This window comes from Scatophagus argus, chromosome 22 (genome assembly GCF_020382885.2).
Source record: "Scatophagus argus isolate fScaArg1 chromosome 22, fScaArg1.pri, whole genome shotgun sequence".
Lineage (NCBI taxonomy): Eukaryota > Metazoa > Chordata > Actinopteri > Scatophagidae > Scatophagus > Scatophagus argus.
The window spans coordinates 2,841,764-2,864,255 of record NC_058514.1 but is presented as its reverse complement, the minus strand read 5'-3'; the positions used below and the strand labels follow the sequence as shown (position 1 = coordinate 2,864,255).

At 41.4% G+C, this 22,492-nt stretch overlaps 3 protein-coding genes and 1 long non-coding RNA gene across 4 annotated transcripts; 2 read left to right on the top strand and 2 right to left on the bottom strand.

Annotated features, from left to right (window-relative positions):
- The first annotated feature begins 251 nt into the window (after window positions 1-251).
- Window positions 252-12,896, top strand: LOC124053451 (G1/S-specific cyclin-D2-like). Its single transcript, XM_046378613.1, has 5 exons — window positions 252-1,056; window positions 1,976-2,191; window positions 4,966-5,125; window positions 7,134-7,282; window positions 9,919-12,896. Exons 1-5 carry the CDS (start codon window positions 862-864, stop codon window positions 10,081-10,083), a joined length of 885 nt encoding a protein of 294 aa, XP_046234569.1. The 5' UTR covers window positions 252-861; the 3' UTR covers window positions 10,084-12,896.
- Window positions 12,897-13,275: 379 nt separating this feature from the next.
- On the top strand, window positions 13,276-17,594 carry tigarb (TP53 induced glycolysis regulatory phosphatase b). The gene is made up of 6 exons (XM_046378614.1): window positions 13,276-13,465; window positions 13,910-13,947; window positions 14,115-14,236; window positions 15,442-15,519; window positions 15,623-15,733; window positions 16,232-17,594. Exons 1-6 carry the CDS (start codon window positions 13,434-13,436, stop codon window positions 16,664-16,666), a joined length of 816 nt encoding a protein of 271 aa, XP_046234570.1. The 5' UTR covers window positions 13,276-13,433; the 3' UTR covers window positions 16,667-17,594.
- LOC124053455 lies at window positions 15,091-16,151 on the bottom strand. Its single transcript, XR_006842154.1, has 3 exons — window positions 16,070-16,151; window positions 15,601-15,777; window positions 15,091-15,152 (listed from the first exon to the last, which is right to left on the bottom strand). It is a non-coding gene; the product is annotated as an uncharacterized LOC124053455 (long non-coding RNA).
- A 1,002-nt stretch (window positions 17,595-18,596) lies between the features above and the next one.
- fgf23 (fibroblast growth factor 23) lies at window positions 18,597-21,852 on the bottom strand. The gene is made up of 3 exons (XM_046378615.1): window positions 21,274-21,852; window positions 21,054-21,157; window positions 18,597-20,225 (listed from the first exon to the last, which is right to left on the bottom strand). Exons 1-3 carry the CDS (start codon window positions 21,506-21,508, stop codon window positions 19,767-19,769), a joined length of 798 nt encoding a protein of 265 aa, XP_046234571.1. The 5' UTR covers window positions 21,509-21,852; the 3' UTR covers window positions 18,597-19,766.
- Window positions 21,853-22,492: the final 640 nt, after the last annotated feature.

Genomic DNA, 22,492 nt, shown 5'->3' with positions numbered 1-22,492 from the left:
TGATATAATAGATTAGTTTATAGACATGAAGTAAATGGATGTGTACAATATAGTATATGCATGTACTGTATAAATTTCTATATACTGTCTAAATTTATGCTTAGATTTACAGCTAACAGTGATGACAAGTGCATGTTAAAAAAAAAGTACATTTCAACTGTAAATACATAATTTCTAATTTGTAGGTGTAGTGGATGTTTCCGTTTTAATTGGGATGTTTTAATCTGTTATTTTTCTATAATGATGACAATGCTGCTGTTGCAGATTATTATTATTATCGTGATACTCACTTTGCACAAACAAGCTGTTTCTTTTGATTTCTATTATAAGAAACTAACCAAGAAAAGCTCTCACATATGTAATTACTCTGTCCATTGTTGTTATTATCCTATATTTCACGCAGAAGTATCTAGAGGCACCATAAGTGCAGGTTCTAGTCTAAACCAGTTGTGAAGCATATTGGGCCAACGTCACTGGTCGGCGTGTCTGTCTCTTTCTAAGTTCTATTAAAACAGAACAGCAAATAAAGTTAAAAAAACAAGACCGGAAGCTAAGCGAGCAGTTCCTTGAAGCGCATTAGGCAAAAGAGTTAGGTTTTGTGCCACAGCGACTTTTATTCTGAAAGCCGGAGCCGGATGTTGTCTTTGTGGATGTGTCCGTTTTGACGCAGGGAGCGTAGAGGAAGAAGCAAACTGAGAGGCAGCACGACTGGAGCAAACCCAGCAGTCTCAGCCTCATGCTTCATCCTGGGCACTTCTCCTCCTCCTGTCCGCTTTCGACAATATTGTGACAATATTTATTTTATATTTTTATTATTTAGCATAAAAACGAAGGAGAGGAGGGGGAGAAGGGGGCCGAGTCATGGAGCTTTATTGCCTGGAGTCGGACATAGCCGTGAGAGCCCAGCCTGACCCAAACATCCTTTCTGATGACAGAGTGTTGCAAAGTTTATTAACAATTGAGGACAGGTTTTTACCTCAATGCTCATATTTCCAGCGGGTCCAGAAGGATATTCAGCCTTATATGAGACGAATGGTTGCAGGCTGGATGCACGAGGTTTGTGGGCATTTTTATGCATTGATGGGCTAACCTAACTGCTTTAGCTAATGAGAGTTTTTTCTGCATGTTTACACGCATCTTTACGCTAATTTCGGCACATAAACGGAGTGTTTTAGTTCAGAGAGAGTTGTCATGGATGTTGACCTATTTGACAATTGAATGAGAATGACTCACCAAAGGCGTGGGAGAGTCGGAAATTCCACCACGAAGAAAAATCAGCTTCAAAGAAATAGCCTAGCTATATGTTTACATTGGTTAACAGCTACAAAGTTGGAATTTTTTGCTAACTAGCTAGCTCAGGCGTTAGAGGGGAGGTTAATCTTAATTTACATCATCGAAAACCCGACATTTCCTCTTTATAGTAATTATTATTAATTTTCTAAAATGACTCAAGCTCGTTGCCTTTGGTCGGGCAACGTGCATGCACAACCACTTTCATTTTTGTGGATAAAAAAACACTAAGTATCGGCAAAATATTCTTTGTTGTAACTTTCGGAAACTATAATAACACAACTTCTGTACATTGTGAACAGGTTTTAAAGGTCTGAGATTTTATATTTTAATTTTTAAATATTTTTAAAGACGGCAAGCCCCAATAAGGAAGAGGAGTTGAATGGCGACGGGTTTGGCTCAACGACTTCCTATTGAACTAATTTGTTTCTGCCTTGCCCAGACATTCTGACTTTAGACCAAGTAAAGAGATATGAAAATTAGTTATTTAACCTTTAACTCAAACATAAGAGCAGTATAGAAACAGCAAAACCACCCCCATCTTCAACCACTACTCTGCTTTAAAGCATATATAAAAAGTTTAGTTTTCTTTTGAGATTTTTCTTCTTTTACATATTTCTGTAGACTACAGATATATTCCTACCTGTAATATGTGTTTTTCTGTTACATTTGTGTCTCATTTTAGGTGTGTGAAGAGGAGAACAGTAATGAAGACGTCTTCCCTTTAGCCATTAATTATTTGGACAGATTTTTAGCAGTGATGCCCACGAGAAAGAATTATTTGCAGCTTCTGGGAGCTGTTTGCATTTTCCTGGCCTCCAAGTTAAAAGACTGCAGGCCGCTATCAGCTGAAAAACTTTGCATGTACACAGACAACTCCTTTTCACCACGGGAACTGCTGGTAAGAACTGGAATCTCAAAAGGCCCATTCATTCACAAGAACATAAAAATGCAGTGTCATGTTTTGGGGTGATTTTATAATGCTAATAGCTATATTGGCTTCACAGGAAGTATCCCATTTTCCTTATAAGTGGAGCTGAGCACAATGCGGCCCACATCCTTTCTTTGGAGCCATGTGGACTGAAGAGGCATGTGATGCCATCTAGTGCCAGATTTGCAGTATAGAATTTGGATATGTTACAGTACATGGAGTTGTTATGTATTTCAGTAAGATGCAAAAGGGTTTACACTGAGACAAAATAAGTGAATTTTACTTCCACACGTAGATGAGTATATCTCTTTATGACATTTACATGAATCATTTTAATTCAGTCTTACATGAGGTTTATTCAACAAACTTTAAGACCAGTTGGAGTGATCAACCCACAGTCTTTAATCTGTTGTTTTTGAGAGCAAAATAGCCATCATGTTGGGCCTACAACTCCCCATTATTTTCTTTATGGATAGTTTTCTAAATTAATAGGCCTAATTGTTGTTTGTTTCAGAAAACTGAGAAAAATCAGCCATCATTTTAAAGCCCAAGCTGACATCTTGAAATCATTTGTTTTGTCTGACCAACAGTCTAAAACCCAAAGATATTAAGTTGACAGAACATCAAGGTGAACAAGGTCCACATAAAAGTTGTTCTTGACCTTTCTACTGTATGGTGTGGTCCTCATCAGCAGATACAGTTTGTTCAGTGGCAGTGGACTTTTAGATGTTCAGCATTTCCATGATATGTCTGTGATTTATGTTGTGGTGAACAAAAGTAGAACTAATTCAGTTAGCTGATCGACAGAAAAGTTAACCGTCTGTCCTTTTTCAAGCAAAAAGGTTTTATCTTAAAAATGGCTTGTACATTTTCTACTGTTGAGCTAATTGTTTTGGTTGTAGAACATTTTACAATCTGAGGTCAGACCTGGTTCTTATTTCAGCCAAAGAGCTCCACATGCTCTCTATACATCTCAAGTGTGCTGCCTGCAGCTGTTTAGGGAAATGACATTCATCCCATTTGATGCTCCATATTGTTGTAAGACTCCAGATTCCTGGATATCCTGACAGGATGTACACAAAAGGCAGCAAGAGCCAATGAAAGATGCTGCAGCTCTTCCTGGTAACGAACACTCTGCTGCTGCTGCTGCCACCAGTGCTTCAGCTGGAAGAAAAAAAGTTGAAGGGTGGAGGTGGGGTTGTGTTGAAGCAGCTGTCCAGGAAGTGAGCGTACGGACGGCAAACCTCCGCCTTGCTCATCTCAGAGTCAACACAATCTCCACATGAGCTTAAAATAGGTTAAATGCAAGGGTGCGTGGCAGGTTATACACAGGAAACACTCAGAAATGATGTTCGACATGTCAGATGTCTGACGGCTGTTTGGTGATTGAGGGGGACTGTCCCTGCCAGTCTTTGGGGTTTCAGTGCTTACTATGTTTGCTTTTCAGGTGATGTTTTCTCCTGTACAGCAAGTGAGAAGCTGAATTAATCTTGTTTTTGGCTCCAGATATGTGTCGTATTAAAAGAAATCCAAGCATAAAACTTCACTCTGTAATGTGATGGTGCTGTCACCCTCCTCATGGGTAACACAAAGCTCATAATGAAATGATGTCAGAGCCCTGTCAGAACAGCCTGTAGGTGTCCTGCATATGGCTGACGCCTTGGTTTGGTTTCTCATTCTACAACCTAACACTAGATGACTCAATGGGTGACCGAGATGAGAAAAGTCAGGAAAAGCTGCAAACCCTTTTAGATCAACGCTGACGCTTCACCGCTGTGGGACTTTTATTACGAAAGCTGAGTGGGTTGAAGAGAAAGATGGAAATAAAATCAAGACTTTCATTTTAAATGCACCGTGAATGCGCTAGTTAACATTTTCAAATGCAAGCACGTATTTGTGATTGTGTACCCCGATTTGAAAAACAATAGCAGTCCAGTGTGTTTCTGAGGCTCTGGCGTTTAGTTATGGAGGTCAGAAGAAAGTGTCATTAGAAAACTGGCAGAGCAAGAAATTTGAAAACCTGAAAACTGTGTTTTTATTGCTTGGGTCCAAACGGGCTCCCCATAGGAAGTTGTTTCCGTTGATGGCTCATTCTGTCTCTCCATCTTTCTAGCTGAGTTTTGTGCTTAAATTTCTTTAGATCTGTGTGATTTTCACCAGACGGGGGTCTTCATGTGTGCAGATACGCCTTTTAAACATTGACTTCTAGATATTTTTTCTTCACTGAAGTTGTGCTTCCTCCTTGATTTTTGTTACTGAAAATACTGAATAACAGGAAAACATTAAAACATCAATGAATCGTTGAATTGTTAGGACTGACGCAACCCACAGGAAATTAAATCATGAAAGGCGTGCACCTTTTCTTGCTTGTACAAAAGCTGACTGTATGAAGAGTCAGCTTCTGTGCTGTTGCCTGTGCAGTGCAAACTCACTGTAGCTGTTTGAGGCTTGTGACAGGAAGGAAGGGGCTAGCTGTCTCATTGGCAGGGCCTCTAAGCAGGGCAAAGCTCGTCACATGCCGGCGATATGAATACAAAGGATGCGAGGAATGAGAAAGGCATGCAGATAATAAGATACAGCGAGGAGAGATAAAGTGAAGAAATGTTAGAGACATTTCCTCTGAATAGGGTCAAACTGATCTTTTCCACGGTCAATGGAGGCAGGGCAGCACACATTTTCACCCCTGACAAGGTAGATTTTAACCAAAAAAAAGTGAAAATAAATAATGTGTTTCTGTCTTTCAGGACTGGGAATTGGTCATGCTGGGGAAGTTGAAGTGGAACATGGCCTCGGTTATCCCCAATGATTTTATAGAGCACATCATACGCAGGCTTCCCCTTCCCAAAGACAAGCTGGCGATGGTCCGCAAACACACGCAGACATTCATCGCCCTCTGTGCCACAGGTAACACAGCTGCGTACCATTTCATGTGCCTTTTCTGCCTCCTTCGCTCACTCGCACGCTCACTTTGCTGCCTTGTTATTCCCACATTCACCAGAATATTCCCACACACAAACATTCTCCCATCGTGAGTCATCTGTGACCTCTTTTTTCTCTCCGCATACTCTGCTGGCTGCCTTATCCGCTTTCTAGTCTCTCCACAGTCTGTAGTAGGGGCTTTTCTTCACAGCTGCTGAAAAGCTGCTTGAAGTGGCCATTTCCAAATGTCTAAGTTCATGGGAAGACGCCCGTCAGTGGCGTGTTTAGATAAGCCACGGACACAGGTAGTGATAGCGATTGTATTCCAGGATATATGCACAGTGCTGTGTGACTCAGGTGCAGCCGAACTCCTGCTCGCCCTGTATTGTTTGTTGACAGGGAAGCTTCCAGGTTTAAAAAGTAAGGGCAGTGATCCAGTGATCTTCCTTCCTCCTCCCATCCCCGGCCTCATGTCCAAAATAAACTGGAGGCTCTGGAGAAGTACAAACTCAGATGTCCCCTCAGGCCTCGCCCGAGGTGAATTTTCATGGCATTCCTTCGCCCATACTAGGAATCCCTCTAATATTTTCATATCCTGGACAGAAACACTTTTGCAGGATCAGCTAATACGCATAATAAGCAGTGCTCCTCTGTCACAGGACTTCCTTTTATCTGCTACCTCCTTTCAACTAACTCAATAATGGAAATAATACAAGGGAGGTCAGTTTAATTCAGTAAATTCCTCCGAGACACCAGTGTGGTCAGAGCTGGCCAATAAGCACTTGTTTACTAGAACTGGTTATTGGAACCATAGGCTCCTTCAATGAGTTTCATGCCCCGTTTAGCACAGTTTTAGTGTCACACTTTTCTTTTTTCTTTTTTTTTACATTCGGGTGTGTTTCAGTGGTCGCCTCTGCTATTCATAAGCAGCTGGTTATATCCAAGCACAAAGCAGCCGCAGTGGGAAAAAAAAGAGGCCTGCTGTGGTTGTGCAGTAATGTAAATGTTTGGAGTTTTATATGGAGTTGAGATGTTATTCTTATGATGGAGGAGCTCCTCCTATGGACAGCTGGCCCCCAGAGGAGAGGATGGGCGTAGTGAAGCAGGCTGCTCTCCGGGGTTTAATCAAAGCTATCAGGCCACCACGGCTGGTTTGCACTGGGCTCGGGCTTTGTGCCGGGTTGGACTTGTGCAGCACTTAACAATAGTGTGTGCCAAGTGTCTGCCTTTTTAAGATTAGTGTTGGTCATGCCCATGTGCTGAGGCTGGAAGAGGCCTGTGTATTGTAATGGTGGAAGGACCTCCAGGGTCTGTGTTCACAAAAACTACAAGTTTCTCCTTACTGGCCAACATTTTGTTGGACTGGACGTTACATAAAATGCTCACCAGCAAGTCTAAATAAGTGAATCTAATAGATTTGTTTGGGTATTTCAGGACTGGTCAGGTAAGACTTTCACATTAAAATGAAAACTGTTCTGTCAAGAGCTGCAATCGCCTAAGAAAGGCTTCGTTTGTGGCCACATCGGGAGATGTCCAATAGCAGCTCCAGCTCAGTACTGGCAGAGATGTGCTCTCAGCGGCTGCCTCCTCTTCCACTTCCTCCATCCAGGCCTGTTGTTGCTTAAGCCCTTAGACCTGGATCTGTACCGGAGGGAGTCGTTCCTGCTGGAAATCATTGCGTGGCGAGTAGGAGGATTCCTACTCTGCTTTTCTAATTAGAGCTTAAGTTTCTATGAGGGGAACACACAGGTTTCACCATGCAGCTACATCTGCTGAAATTCAGACTGTGGGAAAGTCAGATTCATCCGTGGAGCATTGCATGTTGGGAATGATTCAGATGTTTGCGCTGCTCATGCACCTCTCATACTTCCTCTGGGCCGATTTTTAAGTGTTGCAGCTCTTCTCGTCACAACTACAAATGTGATTTCCTTCTGCCGCTATGGCCTAAGGCGGCTGCTTGACTAATTGCACATTAATCCACTTTTCTCGCCAGATGACCGCCTGGCCATGAACCCTCCTTCCATGATCGCCACTGGCAGCATGGGAGCTGCTGTCTGTGGCTTGCAGCTGGACCAAGCAGACCAGAGGCTGAGTCGAGACAACCTGACAGACCTGCTGGCCAAGATCACTAACACCGAGGTGGTGAGTACAACAACCGAGGGAAGCTTAGACCTACCAGAAGTAATTGCTCCCAAAGTTTTAGTGCTGCACAACAACAATGCATTGTTAATAATAATCATTGCAACATCTCACGACAGCAGCATAAAAGGCCCTTTAGTAAACAACAGGGATGACTTCAGTAGTGGCAGATTGAAGCTATTTACTTTTCATGGAGAGAGAGAGGGAGGCAGAGCAAGCTTTTGGCTCTTGGCTGTGGAGCCAGACTGCTGCTATAAAGAGCAGCGGCAGAGGGAATGTCTTCTTAAAACTCAGAGCCCACATTCTTGTGGTAGGACACATGCAATTTCTTTGCATGGCTCCCACTTTAGCTGTGTGCCCCTCCTGGTGGAGGAATATGTTTGTAATGAAGTCGAGGAGCGTCTTTTCCAGAGCAAAGGCCAATGAAGAAACAGAAAGTTTTCCAAGCTGTCGGCAAGACCTGCAGACCAACGCTTAAGAACATTTCTGTATGACTTTATAAACATATGAAAACCCATCGGCTTTAATGAACGGAGCTTCAAAATGCTTCAGCGTTAACCTTGAATTCATCGCGCCTGTACATCTAAATTGCTGGGCCTTTATAGAATGGACTCAGTGTGAGTCATAAACTATATGTGCCGTCATAACAACGTTTAGTACAGCGTATCAGTGCAGTGCTGAGCATTTTGAAACTGAAATGGAGTTTGTTCTGTGTGGGTGGCTAACTGTAAATACAGTCAGAGTGGATGGACTTTAATATACAACCCAACTTTACACACCCTGCGGTATAACCTCACAATAATTCATAAACTCCAGGAGTCGCAATGAAGTTCTGCACAGTTTATCAGTGGGCAGTACCCAGTGGTAGTCAGTACTATTTTGACGTACCTGTACTCTTGTTGTATTTCCACTTCCTGCTACTTTTTACTTCTACTCCATCACAACTTAGAGGGAAATACTTTGTGCTCCTACATTTATTTGACAACTTTGCAGGCTTAGTTTAATAATGCAAATACAATCAAAAAATAAATTATGATGTTCTAGATTAAGATAAAAAGGTAGTAAAGTAGTTAAAGCTTTTTTTACCAGCTTCAGCATTAAAGTGACCAACACATTAATGCATTAGTGATTATATTCCAATAATTTAATGTACATTATTTTGACATAATTTGACATACTTTTACTTGCAACATAGTACTTATACACTGTGGTATTGCTGCTTTTACTTAAGTACAAGATTTGAGTACTTCCTCCACCTCTGGCAGTACCAAACCTGTTGTAGTGTGTAAAATACTGTCGATTTCTGTGGTAATTTGGAAATAAATATTAATAACTCAGTGTATTGTAGATTGAAAAAAGTCACAGCAAACGTTAAAGATTTGACATCAGTCACATTTAAAAAAAAAAAAAAAATACTACTTCTACCAGATTTATCCCCTGTGTGCACAATCACAGTGACTCATTGTTACACCAGACGACCAGTTCAGACGCCTTGAAATCCAAAAAGGCTGCAGCCAATGGGCCACAGGAACAACACGGTTGCCTCTTTAGCTTGTGGTTGTGTTGCCATGGCAGCGAGGGCCCCGCAACCCAGCCGTCACAACAGGCACTCCGACTGCTGCCCATCGGGTTCCAATTATCCGTACATTTCAAAGGAATGTTGGCCTCTTTGCGAGCCTCGGCTCATTCTTTTAAGAGCCCTGCAGTCGGCTCAGTGAGGCAGACCTCCCACATTTTCCACACAGACCTGCAGAGAGAGAGAGAGGGAGAGAGAGAGAGAGAGAGAGAGAGGATCCCCTTTCACAAGACAAGTTGTCCAAAAACATCCGGTCCCACTGTCCTATATTCTGTTTTACACTCAAACGCAGAAGGTCAGGGTGCAGTAGGTCAAAGCCGTTTCCTCTGGACCCCCTCATGGGACTGACTGTGCAGTAAACCCAAAGGGGCTTGCAGGAGGGGGAGTCCAGAGTTTCAGATCTGCTTATGTGTTCCCTGATAGACCACAGAGCCCGTGTGTTCGTACCTCAGACATGCGTCGGTCTCGTGTCGCAGGCGGTTCCTGTGCCCGCCGTGTAGCTCGTCGCGCTGTGTTGTTGGTATGGGAGTGTGCTGGCACCCATTGTTCTGGTCATGATGCAGACAAGACCACCTACCTCAAGACACATAATTTCCTGCTGGTATGCCGTGCACGAGGCCTGAACTGTTAAACGACCTGCACATCAGATGTGTGTTGAATGCGATTGTCGGTACAGATTAGACCCCTCGCTCGGATCAGTCTGTCGATCCGTAAATACGCTGTGCATTTTAGATTTGTAGTAATGCAACTTTATGTTTATATCATACGTAGACAAGCTGAGAAAACCAGATGTGGGCGCTGATGTTTATTTTCACTCTGGCAAAAGTCCCAAAAAAGGCTTTTAAATGTAAATATGTAAAAAGTACAGTAGTTTTAGTTCTTACATTTGTCCGCTGTATTTGTGTATATGAATAGTGAAAATATACTGTTGACAGCCTCGAACTGTTCTATAATAATGGTTGTTCAGTTGGTGTGTAAACGCGCAGCCTGCGTGTAAACTCCAACAAAGGTGTAACTGAAGTGTGTGTACGTGTGATGACGTCTGACCCTCCTTCTATTCCAGGATTGTTTGAGGGCGTGTCAGGAGCAAATAGAGCGTGTGCTGGCCAGCAGCCTGCAGCAGGGCCAGCAGTACCGGCAGGAGACCGGGGTCCGAGCAGGAAACAAGGCCAGGGAGCAGCAAGACCAGTCCAGCACCCCCACAGATGTACGGGACGTCAACTTATGAACTCCCGCCACCACCCGGCTCTCTCACACACACACACACACACACACACACACACTCACTCACTCACTCACTCACTCAGACATACACACACACACACAGCTCATGACTGCCAATGAACTAACATGAGCAAGGAGGGGGGCGCCAGAGCTGCCAGTCGCCACATCAGCGATGGTGTGATCGATGAACTTTTAGAAAATAAGAAATTTCTAGTTTTTCACCTTTTTTTGCCCCGTTCATACCCAATTGGGTGTACTTTCACCTTTCGTATGGGCCACATGTAATCAACCAAGCTATTTAAAAACCGTAAATTCTTGAAAACTTGATAGTGCCTTTGGTTTTTCCAGAACGGAAACCTGAATATATTTTCATACTTGAAAAAAAAAACAGCATAATTATATGAAATATTCTTTTGATACATCATAGCAAAAATAGATATGATAAATAATGTATATTTAGCTAGCATTTAGTTATATTACTCTTTTATCATCTTTAGCAAGCAGTTATCAATTCACATGTTTATCGGGGTTTCCTCACCTGTGATTCATACTCATTTGTGCAGGATAATTCCTGGAGCAGTGGTTGAAATGCTGAGAATACAGTACATGGTATTTAAACCCAGATGATATCCAACCAGAGGAGCGCGACTGTAGCTAGCGGCTGCCTCTCTCTATCTATCATACTGTGCACCTGTAGAACTGCTTACTATTTATGCTGAGAAGTGCTGGCCAGGAGTGGGCTGGGCCTGCTCACACAGGAAGGACGCGAGCGGCGCTGAGGTGTGAAGCAGTGGCAACCGTTAGAGGTTAACGCAGAGGACAAGGTCAGTCGTTAAGGTCTCGATTTCTCTGGTAAACGAGGAGACCGGCGCAGTATGTTGTTAGGACGACATGTACGTGTATTATAATTCAGCGAGGCTACATTATTATTGTTGTGTTCCTGGTCGAGCTCCTACGTGTTAGAGAGCAGTTAAGAGTGTTTAGCCGGCGGGACGCAGGCAGAACTGACGCCATGTTATTAGAGGAAAAGAAGATTCAGCGTGTTTGTTTTTTTTTTTTTTCTTTCTTTCTTTTTTTTTTAAAGGTTTGAAAGGAAACGAGCGCAGCTTGAAGGTTTACCTGTGAGGTTTTTGTGGAAAAGAGAAGCAAGTGGGGAAGTTCTGGATTGATGAATGGCGGAACAGTTGGGACGTTAACTTAAGCTATAAGATGTTCCTGCACAGGAGGAGGAAGAATCGCTTTAGTTGTGCTGCAGTTTCTCCTGTTACCAGTTTTTACCATTAACTTTTTTGTGAGTGGGTGACTTTGGAACAATATTGATGCACTTTTGAAAACACACTCCTTAAGAATGGTAAGGGGATGGTGGTTGAGGAGAGTTCAGTGGGTTGTTATCGTCTTTTTTTCTCCATTTTTCTTTAAGTTATTTGATTTTTTTTTCTTTTTTTTTTTTTCCTGGGCTGGATTCCCACGGGGCGACGCACGTTGTCTTGAAAGCTACGCCCTGACAGGTGAATAGACGTAGGATAATCTGTTATAGTATAATAGTATATAAACTAAGGAAAGCCAAGTCACTTAGACTTAGATTTTTTTTTTTTCGTTTTTGATTCAGTGCGATTATTTAACCTTACTTGAATTTTTGTTAATTCATAGCCAAAACCTTCCAATAGTTCTTTCAAAGAGTTACACGCCTACTGTGTCCTAAATATTCTTGTTTTGCTCTTTTTACATAAACTGCTTTCTGAATTTGTTTGTTTTGTTTTGTTGTTTTTTTTTTAGTTTTTTGTGAGGTAGGGGTTTACATGGTGGGAACGTTTGACTGTATGTAACCAATCTCTCCATGAGCAGAAATGCTAGAAATCCTCATTACTTTTTGGAACAGAAATGTAATTTCTAAGTTGTATTCCTGCGTGTTCTGCTGCAAAAAGCCAAATGCCCCCCCCCCCCAAAAAAAGTGCTTTAAACAGAAAAATGTTAATGCTTTCAAAGGTTTTGTGTATAATCTGAATGCGATAATTCCAAAGTGTGTAAACAAGATTATACACATCATTCTCTTGCTGCTATGAAGCTTTTCTTTTCTAGTCTTACACAAAGATGCCTTATTGTGATTCACTTGTGTGCTGCTATATTATGAAATGTTGTATATGTAATAAGTCTTCTTTGCTTCTCTGTATGTGTACTGGAGAGAACGTAACACAGTTTGGTGTGGGACTGGAAGTACTTGTGCTTGTTGATCTGTTTGATTAGCATGTTTTACTCTTTTATTGTTCCATGTGTATCTTTATATTCTGTCGTATTCTTGCTGCTTCCTTGTTATGTTTGTGTACCTCAGGTTAATTTGGATGGATAGAGCGAGAGCCCATCTCGCATTACCTCATCAAACTTCACATCACACTTTCACTCTGAATTTGTTGGACGGGTTTCACCTTTTTTTTCTGTCTGGATGGGAGGAAGTATGGTGCCTTTTTTTTTTTTTTTTTTGTTTAAATCAAGAAATGTCTTCCACTGTGCAGTTATAAGTACCTATACTTTAAAATAGGTTATTTCATGTATCTAATACAAAAAAAGCCTATGCTGTATGTTATACATATATCAGAAAGACAAAAAAGAAGTTTTTTTTTCCCCACTTGGAGTTTCACTGGCATGTTTCGATCAGTTCATTGGAATAAAGTGGAATATTGTTTATTTTTGAGGTACCCATTTAGTGGAAGTTTTAATATTTTCAGTGTGGTTGTTATTCCAAACTCCTCTCCCACTGCTCCCATGTGCAGCCACACAGTGTACCTCAACAATTTCTCCTCAATAAATTGGCAAAAATCATGTGGCTGGTTTATTTGTCTTCCTCTGCAGAAGTTTTATTTCTGTTGGACTATGCTTTCTTTGTGAGATGCTACATTTCTGTTGCCACCAGAGGGCGACAAAACCACTGAAAACAGATGTGGTTCAGGATGAATAAATCAATCACTTAAATCTATCACTTTATTTGAAAGTCAAAGTATTTTTTATACAAGTATAAAAAATTTTATACAAGTATAAAAAATGATATTTAAAATGCTATGATAAAATTGTGTTTGAATAAAGTATAAATTGTTAATTTCGCATATATTGAAAGATTTTCTTTTCATCATATGTAAAAAAACAAATGTTATATCAAATAGGAGAAATACGGATAAATACGTTCAAGATATACAACATAAAATGTGAATATTACTGGTTATGCAACACTAAGACGTTTCCTTTAAGCGGCTCTACAGTGCGTCTTGATTTGCGTCGTGACGCAATACATGCGTACGTCACAATTGCAGCTGAACCAGGAAGTAGCAGGAGAGACCCTCATGAGTGAAGCCGCCGCTGAAAATGTTTACATTTAGTTTGACGCTCGTCCGACAGTAAGCGATTATTTTAAGACTTAATTCCTGTTTTTCTTCCGAGAGAACGTGAACATAAACCAATTGGTAATGTGGTTATACAGAAATCATGTGCCCTGTCAGTTCCGTAAGGGACTATGGCGGCTGAATGTGCGCGGTTGAAGTTAACAGAAAAGAGACTTGAGCTTAGCTTAGTTTATCGTGGTCATTTTGTTTCAGTCTTTTTGGCTAACGCTTAGCTCTTCACTTAAAGACTTAAAGTATTTCAGGATTTAAAATTCTCAAGCACCCTGGCTGATTTCAGGCTTTAAATTCATATCACATTTAATTCATTTTCGCCAGGACAACTTTTCAGGCTAACAAATTTAACTTGTCTCTTAGTCCTTTTCTTGCTAGCTAGTTGTTATCGATAACACGGGCTGATGTGGTTAACCGATGCAGTGACATTGCTATGTTTTCACACAGTGGGGAGACACTGTACAACCGGGAAAAGCTGCTGCAAGGTACGTTGTTAAAGTCTGCCTCACATTTCCTGTGCCAGCACGAAATCAACTACACAGACCCGGTCAAACGCGTGGGCGTTGCAGGGCTAAAATATTCTTACATGTTCCATAAAACGAACATGTCAGCAGACTTGATTAGTATTGACTGAAAACATCGTGTTATTCAGGACAAGGCGTGGACACGCTGCTGTCTGAAGCAGGTCTGCAGCAGGGTGAAGCGGTTGGACGGTACCTCAGAGACATCAGATTCAACAGCGTGTTTGTCAGCAACCTACAACGAGCCATACAGGTAAACCAGACGCGTTCATTATTAATGTGGCAGTGCGGTCTGGTTACTGAGGCTGACGAGTGTGACAGAAGCAGCTGACAGCTGGGACATCACGAGTGGGCTGACAGTGAAAGTCACTGACCTGCTAACTAACTAACCTGCTATGCTAACTTTATCATACAGGGTCAGATCATTACAGATCTGTTGTCATGAACCTCAGCTCTGCAGTTTCAGTCAGTCCCACTTACACTGTCCTGCTGAGAACGCTCACATTCAATTCATTCACCACCATTATCCCTTTAATAAAGATGACATATATATATATTATGACTCTCTCCTTTTTTTTAAGATTTACATCTTCAGTATGAAAGTTAGAAAGTAATGAGAGACAAGCTAACACATTGGTAATTTTGGTCTTTTCACTGAAGTTGTTGGCAGTCAGAAACATGGAGAAAATCTATGTCATACTGCTTTAAAGGATAACACGCCAGGTTTATGCACCTGATATGATGACAGCCTATAGATCTTACATCGGGTATTACCATGACAAACGATGGAAAGTTTTTCTTTTACAACTTTACCATCATCTCACATCAGTAACCTTTTATTAAAGTGATTCCAGACCTCCTATTTTTTTTTCTTTTAAGTGTCAACATCAGAACTGACTCAGAATTGAAATAATTTTCTTTATCATCAAGTATGTAAAACAGTATATGAAGGTGACAGTGGTCGTGGCACCTACACCGAAAATGGGACTAAGGTCTTCTTAGCCTTAAGGGGAATGTTCACCCCAAAATAAAAAAATAATCAAAAATACATAGTTATGTTTCCTCTTACCTCATCTTGGTGTCGTTTTTGCATCCCGATAATTGTGGTGTGAGCCGCAGAGTTTTGGACGTGTCAGCTGTGGAGACGTCCTTCAGAGCTTTATGTTTGTCTATAAACAGATGGACATGAAAATCTGTTGAGTTTATTTTCCATCAAAAACACATAATTCCTTCAATCCAGTAAAATATCAGCTGTTTTGCCCTGACTCTTAAGAAAAACAGGATGCATGTGAAGGATTTCCACATATGAAATAGTTGAGGGAACATTCATGTCTCTGTGGTCTTTGACTCACTGATGCTGACATTGTGTTAATGACATTTTCATTTCACCATAGCAAATTCTTTTGGCACGTACAAATGTTTGAGTCAGTGATTTCCAGGATACATTTCTTCCATCAGACAGCTGAAATAATTATGAGGAACAACACTCACTGTGCTGGCAGAGAGATGATCCTGGAGCCCTTACTCAGAGAAAAAGTAAGATCTGCTCTCTTTCAACTGCTTCCAAACATTAATGTTTTGAATGTTGTACTGTGATGTAATACTTTCATTTCTGACCTTGGTTGTGTTGTTAATGCAGGGTTTTGGCATTGCTGAAGGACGTCCCAGAGAGGATTTGAAGAACATGGCCAACGCTGCTGGACAGTCATGTCGCGACTACACGCCTCCAGGAGGAGAGACTCAAGACCAGGTGAGACAGTCGCCGTTCATCATTTGGACACAGACTGTACAGTACTGTTGAAGAAAGTTGAAAACACCCACTTTGAAACTCAAGATCAAGAGAGCTTTGCTTGTGCAACAGCGCCATGCAGTGCCCATTTTGCATATCGCATTTCAGACTTGTTTATGTACAGACAACAGTTGCAAAAGTCGGCAAATCCTCACATTGGAGAAACTGCAACCAGAACATTGTGGGCACTTGTGCCTCAAGTATGAAGTAATACAATCAATAACTAAAATAACTGTTCATCATTATCATTATTATTATTATTATCATTGTTATTTGGATCAAGTCACTGATGTTTACCTCAGTTTTTTTATGTAATGCATGCTCAAAGCAACAGCCATAGTTGACGGATGGCAAAAGGTGGTCGGCTAACAGTTGACTTGTGGTCTCTCACTTGCTGGAACTTAAGAATCTTTGTGAGCTTCACCTCTTAGCTGTAGTTCACTGTAACTTTGCTTTCAGGTGAGGCTGCGATTCAAAAAATTCCTCAAAGTCCTTTTCAAACAAATGTTGGATGAACACGGCTGGTCAGGACCAGACGCTTCTGCAGGAGCATCAGGAGCTGGAGACGCTGCGGACGGGACCGAAGCTGCTGCCTCTGATGTCACCGTTGGCCCGTCGGCTGATGATGGTCTCCAAGGAGTGTCGCTTCACGCTCTGGCCGTGAGCCACGGCGCTTACATCCGCGTAGCCATCAGGCACCTCGTGGAGGACTTAAATTGCTCTCTGCCTGCGGGGGTAAAGATGTCCCATCTGTTTTCGCCGTGTCCAAACACGGGCATCAGTCGCTTCATTCTGACTCTGCGCCGGTCTGAGTCTGGCCCCGTCCTGTCAGCTGCTCGCTGTGTCTTCACCAACAGGAAGGATCACCTGGAAAACCTCACAGCTGCTGAATAGTGTAGAGGGAGAGAAAACTGATTTTGTGTGTTTAAGTACACAGTTTATGACAGGCACAATCTGGAACACTAAAGGGAAATAAGAGGCAAAGAACTCAAAGTTACCACTGATAACTGACTGTAACAAAGCACGTTGAATGGTGTCCATCAAAATCTAAATAACTGTGCAGTACAATACTGTCAAACATGTTATCATCATCTGAACTGTAGGCCAGTTAGCACTCCTGTTGTACCACATGTTTAATTCTGTTAATTTATTTTCTGTTTTGTCGTTGTTATACTGAAGTCAGATGAGTTCATGTACCACTGAACGCCGTCAGTAGATGTGGCATTTTGTATATCACAAAATGCTGTGAAATTACACTGGTAACATCAGTCACTGTGTTTATTGTTGGGTGCTACAGATTCAAAGGTGTTTCAGGCTCTTCGGTGTTCAACAGAAGTGTGTTTTTTAATGACCTCAACATTTCAAACGCTATGTAATCTATATATGTTACTAACGCTGGGGAAAACCCAAAAAAGAAGACTTCTCATGGAACACAAATGCACTTTTACTGTTCTGCTAACAACCCATATAAATACACAACTATAAATTACGCCATTCGTGATGTCTTTGTAATATCCTCCATTCGTTTAAAGTAGTTGTTAGCAAGAAACCGGCACATGTTACTGTGCGGACTCGGACTTGCATTTGCATGACCCAAGAGGACTTCGGGTTGGGTTTTACTTCTTGCCATGACTATTCTGCAGTACTTTGCAAAGAGATTTGATGTTTTTGTCCTCACTCATAATACCATGCATGTGATGAACTGCTAAGTGCTGCTTCATGCTAAGTACACAAGTGGAGTATTTTAGTATTTAGTATTCCTGGTTTTGCAGTTGTGCTCCTCATTTGACTTGTGCAATATAACATGGCAACTACACTGATGTTTTTTGTCAAGTGTTATTTTTAGTCAGTTATTGTGTCACCTTTCTGTCTGTTGTCTGAGTAGCGTTGACCACTAGCCTGTTGGCGGGCTTCGGCTACGTAAACCTGTGTGTTACAACGTCCAATTTGTTTTTATCGAGATTATCCAAAATGTCGTCTGGACGTAAAGCACGAAACACCAAAATCAGTGACTTTTACCTGTATTTATCTGCAGTTCTACATTGTGTCATTAATACCTTACTCAAACTTTGGGTTTCCCCGAAGATTTGATGTCAATTCTTAGCAATTTTACAAGATGTTTAAAAATACCTGACGGTCAGGCTAGCATAGCATGGGATTTAGGTTCACAGTAAAATGTAGTAAAGTCTAAGCAAATTAAGTGCAGTACTTACTTCTTACTTTTCATACATGACAAGATATAAGCTGAAGAGAACAACAATATACACCTCACCATGAAGTGCCGGGCCGGATATCCGTTAACGTTAGCCGGATATCCGTTGGCTTCAACGGAAACCCCAAAACATTGACCATTGCCCTCAGGGGTTAAATGGTCGTTAGATGAATTCCAAAAATGAAGGGGATCTTTTATGCTTTTTCTTATATATTATGATACAATGTCGCTTATATCAAGCGTGGCCACAGTTTTAAACCATGAAGTAAACATATGTAAAAAGAATCCCTGCGAGCAAAAGAAGAAATTCAGGTTTCTGACTGCTTTGAATGCAACGTTTCCAAGGTTTTGTGGGTTTTTTTTCTACTCGTTTATTGGTCAGCCGCTCCAGACACGACACGCCCACAAAGCACGGGGACACGCCCACGTTCGGTTTTGCATGTTGATTTATTTAACAAAAAGGATTTTCATTAAAAGATAAATAACATTTTGAGCAACTGAGAAATGAAGATGTTCTTCCGCGGTTAAATTATATGTTTTGAACAACTGTCTATTGAACTCAAGGGTTTATTGGTTTAAAGTTTATAGAAAAAATGAACATTTTTTCTTTTATTAGTTTATTTTGTCTCAAATTCAAGCAACATTCTATCCACAACTCCAGCTCATACATTCAAAGACAAAGCATGTTTTCCTACAGGTTATGTACATGTAAATGTAAATCATCTCTATAAATACCATAAATAACAAGAAAGGATTGGAATTAAATAAATAAATACTCGTTGGGACTGGTTTGTGTGTTTGCTGGTGGTGCTCAGCACCTGTAAAAAAAAAATCACATAACAAGAGTTCAGATTTGATATCAAGATTACTGTTCTGTAAAGGTTGTTAACCCTGTTATGCACCTTCAAGTCATGAGTCGGATTGTACAAATAGACGCATTAACACAACAAATGCTGTAGGCTAATCTGTAGTTTTGAAAAGTGTTCAAAGTTGCTGTTTTAGGTTAAAAAAACATCAATAAAAAAAACTTGAAATCTTCTATATTGAACTCAGTAAACATAGGACTTTAAAATATAACCTTAACTCTACTAAATGCAAGTCTTAAGTATAATCATGTACATATTTTGGTTTAAAGTCACGCCTGCCTCGTCTCACATCAGCATTCAGTCCTGCACAGGTACATGGGCAATGAATGTCACTTTGAAATGTGGGTTTCTCAGACCAGCTGTAAAAACCTCAACGAGAAGAGAAGCCGAACTGTTTTTATGAAAAGTTCAATCACTTTTTACTTCCGTTTCTCACATAAAGGCTGAGAGGGAGACAATCCCAGTTAAATAAAGCTAATTACGGTGGATCTGGATCAATCATGTTGTCACATAAAGATATTTAAGCCACATGTCCTCCATTTACCATCAAACCTGCTTGTGAAGATATAAAATATTCATTACTGATGAGATGAATCCACGTAAAACACACACATTTAACTCAAATCCACTCTGATCGCAAAGCAGGAGGTTCACAAAGAATCGAGTTTTAACACTTTAAGTTGTGCAAACGGGGCTGCAAGTCAAGTTGTATATTTTGCATATATAAACTCTGCATTTTCTGAATGAAGGACCAATGGAAATATTATTTAGTCCGTGTGGAAAAAGGAAAAACCTGAATGCTCTCCGTTGTTTTTCAAAACCAAGCCTGATGTTCCGTCTTTCTTCTCTCATATGATCTTAACTACAAATTTCACCTCGCTCAGCCTGAAGACAAACGTGTCAGCCTGCACTAAAATCACCCCACGGTCCCGCTGCTCCGCGGGCTGACCGGGCTGGACGAGTGCGCATTCCAGGGGTCGTGAGCGGGCGGAGCGAGCGGCGTCTCTCGGGACACGTTGCGCCCGTCGTCCCCGGCCTCCACCTCCACCTCTACCTCCACCTCCAGGTCGGCGTCGTCCTCCGGCACGGCCCGAGAGTCCGAGCCCTCCTCGGTCTGACCCATGAAGACGCTGTGCGGGTCGGATGGATCCACCACTTGGTTCCTCTTCTCCCTGTGCAGCAGGAGGCGCTCCAGCGGCACCGTGTTCTTCTTGGGCAGGAAGAGGGAGGTCTGCGGCAGGTTCTGCCCCGCAGAGAACACCTGCCGGGAGCCCTCCAGGTTGAAGAGGATGCCGGTCCGGCTGGAGTAGTACACGTCCCGGTTGTTCTCCAGAAGTCTGTGGTTGAAGAGACAGTCGTCCCTGAGGCAGATGGGCTGAAAGAGAAGAAGAAGAGAGAGAAAAAAATAAAGTTCAGTGGAACAGGGACAGAAATGTCCATTTCCCCCCTAACGCGCACGATGTTAAACATTGTTGTCTGTTGTAGTAGAGATTTATTTGCATTAAAATATCAGCGTATCTTCAAAATATGCCCGACTTAACTAAATAAACAAAAAGGCGTTTCAGGTTTTCCTCGACATTCGACATTTGTTGGACTTTATGAAGTAAATTTAATGAAGCAAAAATACACAATATTAAATATGAAAAAAATCATCTTGTTTAGGACAACATATTTCAGGCCCAAATCAGTTTTCATTTGGCGGATGTCAGTGATTTTCTTCTTTCTGTCTTCGTTCGGATATTCGTCTCTTTGTTTTCAGGAACTGCTCTGTAATGAACACATGGAGCTGCTTTGGAAAAGTGAGCAGACTTCTCATATGATATCAGTGACATCACACAAATAAATTCAATGAATAACTGAATGTCTGAGCCATCTATAGTTGCGGTATTTTTTGTGCGTAAAAGGATAGAAAGCGGTATAAAAGTCATGCGTAAAACCACACAATGGTGCCAAATATGAACTCAAAACTAAAACTTAAGAAGCATTTTGTTCAAAGTAACAATTACTCGAACTAAGTTATTTTAAAAAAATGACCTACTGATGCTGTACTTTTGTGCGTAAAATGAAAACTTTCAAAAGTGTTAAACACGTAAAACGTCAAACAGGTGCCGAGTCAGAGGAACTAAAAATTAAGAATTTAATAAAAGGAACTGATTGAATTAATAGCAACAATCAGTCGAACTGAAATGAAGCACCGACGTACAGAGCTGAACGGGTTGCCCTCCAAATCCATGCACAGGTAGCGGCTGCTTTTGACGCCGAGGATGGCGACGCGCTCCCTTGTTTCAGCTTTCAGCAAAATCACACCTGCAGGGACGAAAAGGACATGAGAACCAGAGCGTTAAAGACAGAACCTCACTGCGCCACATTACAAGAATTAAATTGAAACTTCTGAAAAAAATAAAGAGGAAGCTGAATCTTACTGTATGAAGTCCTGGCGGTAGTTTTGCGCACGGTGCCATCCAGTCTGATCTCCAAGTAGAAGTTGTTGAGGTCTGTGGACGTCTGCAGGTGAACGTATCTCCTCGGGTTCCCCCAGTTGGATCCAACCAGCGGCGACGGGTTCGGGACCGTCTCCCCAAGAGGAAACCCCTGGAGGACCGTGAGTAAGAGCGCCAGCACGGTGTCCCTCATCCCAAGTCTCCTGTTCACGTCCATCCTGGAGCAAAGCGGCGGTTTCCACTGCGAGCTGCTGGAAGTGTTCAGATGCTCTGTTGTCCCAAAGTTTGGAGTTTGTTCCTATTTAAAGCCCCCCGAGTGCCACTCCTGCTCACATCCTTTGCGTAAAAAAAAGAAACTCGCCCCCAAAGCAGATGTGCGGGTTTGCTGCAGCGGAAGGGCCACTTCCACCTCAGTCTGTTTATCCCGATGCTCTTGGTCAGACAGGACTCTTATTTTTGGTGGCACGACTCATCCACCTTAGACATTATTCTAAGACTATTTCCTAATGGTCCACTGGCTCAGTTTTTTTTAAGACTCGAAATATGGTGCATTGGGCAATATTAAAAACAAACAAACAAAGAACAGAAAAAAAGCAAATAAAAAGAAAAGTTACGGATGCAGATCTTAAAGTGTTTTTATTGTTAATTAGATCAAGATAAAATAAACGATCATTTAGTTGTGATTTAGTTAAATCGACGTTTTCAGTTGGTGTAAACTCCAGAATTTTTGATCAAGAAATTAATTTCTTCTAATCATATGCAACATTTCATTTCTGTTTCACCACAATGGACCGAAACTTCAATCACACTGTGAAGTTTTTTCAGTCTGCTGCTTTTACGCACCGTCCAAACTCGACATTTTCTACTAATTCACCAGCAGAGGGAGCCACTCACTCACTCGGACTCAGTGTTACGTGTGACTGGCTTAACTATTTTTGGCTGCTGTAGATTGAGTTTGGTTTCATAGGACACATTAAACTGTGTACCAGTACACAGAATACTCCTGAAAGGAAATCTCCAAAAAAAACTTTTCAACATCTCCTCTTAAAATCAAAATCTTATTTCTCTTCTGGCAATTAAACACACAGAAATATAGAAAATTAATTTATTGAATCTTGAAGTAGCTGATTTTGGATTGAGCGGATTAAGATTTGTGATTTTTTTTCCTCTAAATTTCATTTAAAAACTGTTAGGGCCCAAA

Bases quoted from the DNA above. Each gene is read 5' to 3' on its own strand.
- fgf23 (XM_046378615.1), bottom strand. From the start codon at position 21,508: ATGGACGTGAACAGGAGACTTGGGATGAGGGACACCGTGCTGGCGCTC. The intron at 21,158-21,273 runs GTAAGATTCAGC...TCGTCCCTGCAG, and splicing joins TACCGCCAGGACTTCATACA to GTGTGATTTTGCTGAAAGCT. The intron at 20,226-21,053 runs GTACGTCGGTGC...CTTCTCTTTCAG, and splicing joins AGGGCAACCCGTTCAGCTCT to CCCATCTGCCTCAGGGACGA.
- LOC124053451 (XM_046378613.1), top strand. From the start codon at position 862: ATGGAGCTTTATTGCCTGGAGTCGGACATAGCCGTGAGAGCCCAGCCT. The intron at 1,057-1,975 runs GTTTGTGGGCAT...GTCTCATTTTAG, and splicing joins TTGCAGGCTGGATGCACGAG to GTGTGTGAAGAGGAGAACAG. The intron at 5,126-7,133 runs GTAACACAGCTG...TTTTCTCGCCAG, and splicing joins CATCGCCCTCTGTGCCACAG to ATGACCGCCTGGCCATGAAC.
- tigarb (XM_046378614.1), top strand. From the start codon at position 13,434: ATGTTTACATTTAGTTTGACGCTCGTCCGACA. The intron at 13,948-14,114 runs GTACGTTGTTAA...CGTGTTATTCAG, and splicing joins CCGGGAAAAGCTGCTGCAAG to GACAAGGCGTGGACACGCTG. The intron at 15,734-16,231 runs GTGAGACAGTCG...CTTTGCTTTCAG, and splicing joins GAGGAGAGACTCAAGACCAG to GTGAGGCTGCGATTCAAAAA.